This window comes from Pristiophorus japonicus, chromosome 21 (assembly GCF_044704955.1).
Source record: "Pristiophorus japonicus isolate sPriJap1 chromosome 21, sPriJap1.hap1, whole genome shotgun sequence".
Taxonomy (NCBI): domain Eukaryota; kingdom Metazoa; phylum Chordata; class Chondrichthyes; family Pristiophoridae; genus Pristiophorus; species Pristiophorus japonicus.
The window spans coordinates 83,949,816-83,955,815 of record NC_091997.1 but is presented as its reverse complement, the minus strand read 5'-3'; the positions used below and the strand labels follow the sequence as shown (position 1 = coordinate 83,955,815).

The window sequence follows — 6,000 nt, the reverse complement described above, 5'->3', positions numbered from 1 at the left end:
GTGAATTGACTGATGGTGAATTGACTGAGGGTGAATTGACTGAGGGTGAATTGACCGAGCGTGAATTGACTGAGGGTGGATTGACTGAGGCTGAATTGACTGAGACTGAATTCGTGAGTGAGACTTGACTGAGGGTGAATTGACTGAGGCTGAATTGACTGATGGTGAATTGACTGAGTGTGAAAATGATTGAGGGTGAATGGACTGAGGGTGAATTGACTGAGGGTGAATTGACTGAGGGTGAATTGACAGATGGTGAATTGAATAAGGGTTAAATGACTGAGGGTGAATTGACTGAGGGTGGATTGACTGAGGCTGAATTGACTGAGGCTGAATTGACTGAGGATGATTTGACTAAGGATGATTTGACTGAGGGTGAATTGACTGAGACTGAATTGACTGAGGGTGTATTGACGGGGAGTGAATTGACTGAGAGTGAATTGACTGAGAGTAAATTGACTGAGTGGAATTGACTGAGAGTGAATTGACTGAGAGTAATTTGACTGAGTGGAATTGACTGAGAGTGAATTGTCTGAGGGTGAATTGAGTGAGGGTGAATTGACTGAGGCGGAATTAGTGAGTGAGACTTGACTGAGGCTGAATTGACTGAGGCTGAATTGACTGAGGATGAATTGACTGAGAGTAAATTGACTGAGAGTGAATTGACGGAGAGTGAATTGACTGAGGGTGAATTAGTGAGTGAGACTTGACTGAGGGTGAATTGACTGAGGGTGAATTGAATGAGGGTGAATTCACTGAGGATGAATTGACTGAGGGTGAATTGACTGATGGTGAATTGACTGAGGCTGAATTAGTGAGTGAGACTTGACTGAGGGTGAATTGACTGAGGCTGAATTGACTGATGGTGAATTGACTGAGTATGAAAATGATTGAGGGTGAATTGACTGAGGGTGAATTGACTGAGGGTGAATTGACAGATGGTGAATTGACTAAGGGTTAAATGACTGAGGGTGAATTGACTGAGGGTGGATTGACTGAGGCTGAATTGACTGAGGCTGAATTGACTGAGGATGATTTGACTAAGGATGATTTGACTGAGGGTGAATTGACTGAGACTGAATTGACTGTGGGTGTATTGACGGGGAGTGAATTGACTGAGAGTAAATTGTCTGAGGGTGAATTGACTGAGAGTGAATTGACTGAGTGTGAAAATGACTGAGGGTGAATTGACTGAGGGTGAATTGACGGAGAGTGAATTGACGGAGGGTGAATTGACTGAGAGTGAATTGACTGAGGGTGAATTGACTGAGGGTGAATTGACTGAGAGTGAATTGACTGAGGCTGAATTAGTGAGTGAGACTTGTCTGAGGGTGTATTGACTGAGGGTGAATTGACTGAGTCTGAATTGAATGAGGGTGAATTGACTGATGCTGAATTGTCTGTGGGTGAATTGACTGAGGGTGAATTAACTGAGGGTGAATTGACTGAGAGTGAATTGTCTGAGGGTGAATTGACTGAGGGTGAATTGACGGAGAGTGAATTGACTGAGGTTGAATTGACTTAGGATCAATTGTCTGAGGGTGAATTGACTGAGGGTGAATTGACTGAGGGTGAATTGACTTCGTGTGAATTGACTGAGAGTGAATTGACTGAGAGTGAATTGACTGAGGGTGAATTGACGGTGAGTGAATTGACTGAGGTTGAATTGACTAAGGATCAATTGTCTGAGGGTGAATTGACTGAGGGTGAATTGACTTCGTGTGAATTGACTGAGGATGAATTTACTGAGGGTGAATTGACTGAGGGTGAATTGACTGAGACTGAATTAGTGAGTGAGACTTGTCTGAGGGTAAATTGACTGAGGCTGAATTGACTGAGGGTGAATTGACTGAGACTGAATTGACTGAGACTGAATTGACTGAGGTTCAATTGAGTGAGAGTGAATTGACTGAGGGTGAATTCACTGAGTGTAAATTAACTGTGAGTGAATTGACTGATGGTGAATTGACTGAGGGTGAATTGACTGAGACTGAATTGACTGAGACTGAATTGACTGAGGTTCAATTGAGTGAGAGTGAATTGACTGAGGGTGAATTCACTGAGTGTAAATTAACTGTGAGTGAATTGACTGAGGGTGAATTGACTGAGGGTGAATTGACTGAGACTGAATTGACTGAGACTGAATTGACTGAGGTTCAATTGAGTGAGAGTGAATTGACTGAGGGTGAATTCACTGAGTGTAAATTAACTGTGAGTGAATTGACTGATGGTGAATTGACTGAGGGTGAATTGACTGAGACTGAATTGAGTGAGAGTGAATTGACTGAGGTTCAATTGAGTGAGAGTGAATTGACTGAGCGTAAATTAACTGTGAGTGAATTGACTGAGCGTTAATTGACTGAGGCTGAGTTAGTCAGTGAGAATTGACTGAGGGTGAATTGACTGGGGCTGAATTGATTGAGGGTGAATTTACTGACCGTGAATTGACTGTGGATGAATTGACTGAGGGTTAATTTACTGAGACTGAATTGACTGAGTGAATTGACTGAGGGTGTATTGACGGAGAGTGAATTGACCGAGGGTGAATTGGCAGATGGTGAATTGACTGAGGCTGAATTGACTGAGGGTGAATTGACTGAGGGTGAATTGACTGAGGGTGAATTGACTGAGGGTGAATTGACTGAGGGTTAATTTACTGAGACTGAATTGACTGAGTGAATTGACTGAGATTGTATTGACGGAGAGTGAATTGACTGAGGGTGTATTGACGGGGAGTGAATTGACTGAGAGTGAATTGACTGAGAATAAATTGACTGAGTGTGAAAATGACTGAGGGTGAATTGACTGAGGGTGAATTGACTGTGAGCGAATTGTCTGAGGGTGAATTGACTGAGAGTGAATTGACTGAGTGTGAAAATGACTGAGGGTGAATTGACTGAGGGTGAATTGACTGAGGGTGAATTGACGGAGAGTGAATTGTCGGAGAGTGAATTAACTGAGAGTGAATTGACAGAGGGTGAATTGACTGAGGGTGAATTGACTGAGGTTGAATTGACTGAGAGTGAATTGTCTGAGGGTGAATTGACTGAGGGTGAATTGACTGAGAGTGAATTGACTGAGGGTGAATTGACTGTGAGTGAATTGTCTGAGGGTGAATTGACTGAGAGTGAATTGACTGAGTGTGAAAATGACTGAGGGTGAATTGACTGAGGGTGAATTGACGGAGAGTGAATATTCTGAGGGTGAATTGACTGAGGTTGAATTGACTGAGAGTGAATTGTCTGAGGGTGAATTGACTGAAGGTGAATTGACGGTGAGTGAATTGACTGAGGTTGAATTGACTAAGGATCAATTGTCTGAGGGTGAATTGACTGAGGGTGAATTGACTTCGTGTGAATTGACTGAGGATGAATTTACTGAGCGTGAATTGACTGAGGGTGAATTGACTGAGACTGAATTAGTGAGTGAGACTTGTCTGATGGTAAATTGACTGAGGCTGAATTGACTGAGGGTGAATTGACTGATGGTGAATTGACTGAGGGTGAATTGACTGAGGGTGAATTGACTGAGACTGAATTGACTGAGACTGAATTGACTGAGGTTCAATTGAGTGAGAGTGAATTGACTGAGGGTGAATTCACTGAGCGTAAATTAACTGTGAGTGAATTGACTGAGGGTGAATTGACTGAGGGTGAATTGACTGAGACTGAATTGAGTGAGAGTGAATTGACTGAGGTTCAATTGAGTGAGAGTGAATTGACTGAGCGTAAATTAACTGTGAGTGAATTGACTGAGCGTTAATTGACTGAGGCTGAGTTAGTCAGTGAGAATTGACTGAGGGTGAATTGACTGGGGCTGAATTGATTGAGGGTGAATTTACTGACCGTGAATTGACTGAGGATGAATTGACTGAGGGTTAATTTACTGAGACTGAATTGACTGAGTGAATTGACTGAGGTTGTATTGACGGAGAGTGAATTGACTGAGGGTGAATTGGCAGATGGTGAATTGACTGAGGCTGAATTGACTGAGGGTAAATTGACTGAGGGTGAATTGACTGAGGGTGAATTGACTGAGGGTGAATTGACTGAGGGTTAATTTACTGAGACTGAATTGACTGAGTGAGTTGACTGAGATTGTATTGACGGAGAGTGAATTGACTGAGGGTGTATTGACGGGGAGTGAATTGACTGAGAGTGAATTGACTGAGAATAAATTGACTGCGTGTGAAAATGACTGAGGGTGAATTGACTGAGGGTGAATTGACTGTGAGCGAATTGTCTGAGGGTGAATTGACTGAGAGTGAATTGACTGAGTGTGAAAATGACTGAGGGTGAATTGACTGAGGGTGAATTGACTGAGGGTGAATTGACGGAGAGTGAATTGACGGAGAGTGAATTAACTGAGAGTGAATTGACAGAGGGTGAATTGACTGAGGGTGAATTGACTGAGGGTGAATTGACTGAGAGTGAATTGATTGAGGCTGAATTCGTGATTGAGACTTGTCTGAGGGTGTATTGACTGAGGGTGAATTGACTGAGTCTGAATTGAATGAGGGTGAATTGACTGATGCTGAATTGTATGTGGGTGAATTGACTGTGGGTGAATTGACTGAGGGTGAATTAACTGAGGGTGAATTGACTGAGGGTGAATATTCTGAGGGTGAATTGACTGAGGTTGAATTGACTGAGAGTGAATTGTCTGAGGGTGAATTGACTGAGGGTGAATTGACGGAGAGTGAATTGACTGAGGTTGAATGGACTAAGGATTAATTGTCTGAGGGTGAATTGACTGAGGGTGAATTGACTGAGAGTGAATTGACTGAGGGTGAATTAGTGATTGAGACTTGTCTGAGGGTGTATTGACTGAGGGTGAATTGACTGATGGTAAATTGACTGAGGGTGAATTGACTGAGACTGAATTAGTGAGTGAGACTTGACTGAGGGTGAATTGACTGAGGCTGAATTGACCGAGCGTGAATGGACCGAGGGTGAATTGACGGAGGGTGAATTGACGGAGGGTGAATTGACGGAGAGTGAATTGACTGAGGGTGAATTGACTGAGGGTGAATTGACTGAGGGTGAATTGACTGAGAGTGAATTGACTGAGGCTGAATTAGTGATTGAGACTTGTCTGAGGGTGTATTGACTGAGGGTGAATTGACTGATGGTGAATTGACTGAGGGTGATTTGACTGAGAGTGAATTGACTGAGAGTGAATTGACTGAGAGTAAATTGACTGAGTGGAATTGACTGAGAGTGAATTGACTGAGAGTAATTTGACTGAGTGGAATTGACTGAGAGTGAATTGTCTGAGGGTGAATTGAGTGAGTGATACGTGTCTGAGGGTAAATTGACTGAGGGTGAATTGACTGAGAGTGAATTGACTGATGGTGAATTGACTGAGGGTGAATTGACTGACAGTGAATTGACTGAGGGTGTATTGACGGGGAGTGATTTGACTGAGAGTGAATTGACTGAGAGTGAATTGACTGAGAGTAAATTGACTGAGTGGAATTGTCTGAGGGTGAATTGACGGAGAGTGAATTGACGGAGAGTGAATTGACTGAGAGTGAATTGACAGAGGGTGAATTGACTGAGGTTGAATTGACTAAGGATCAATTGTCTGAGGGTGAATTGACTGATGCTGAATTGTCTGTGGCTGAATTGACTAAGGATCAATTGTCTGAGCGTGAATTGACTGAGTGTGAATTGACTGAGGGTGAATTGACTGAGAGTGAATTGACTGAGGGTGAATTAACTGAGGCTGAATTAGTGAGTGAGACTTGACTGAGGCTGAATTGACTGCGGCTGAATTGACTGAGGGTGAATTCACTGAGAGTAAATTGACTGAGAGTGAATTGACTGAGAGTAAATTGTCTGTGGGTGATTTGAGTGAGTGATACCTGTCTGAGGGTAAATTGACTGAGAGTGAATTGTCTGTGGGTGAATTGAGTGAGTGATACCTGTCTGAGGGTAAATTGACTGCGGCTGTATTGACTGAGGGTGAATTCACTGAGAGTAAATTGACTGAGAGTGA

General features: G+C 42.9%; 1 protein-coding gene across 1 annotated transcript in view; it reads left to right on the top strand.

Moving 5' to 3' along the window:
* Positions 1-961: 961 nt before the first annotated feature.
* Positions 962-6,000, top strand: part of LOC139233564 (involucrin-like) — a 34,660-nt gene continuing 29,621 nt past the window's right edge. Inside the window, exon 1 of the mRNA XM_070863967.1 lies at positions 962-1,087. Within this exon, the coding sequence (XP_070720068.1) occupies positions 962-1,087 (126 nt within the window). The remainder of the gene's footprint in view (positions 1,088-6,000) is intronic.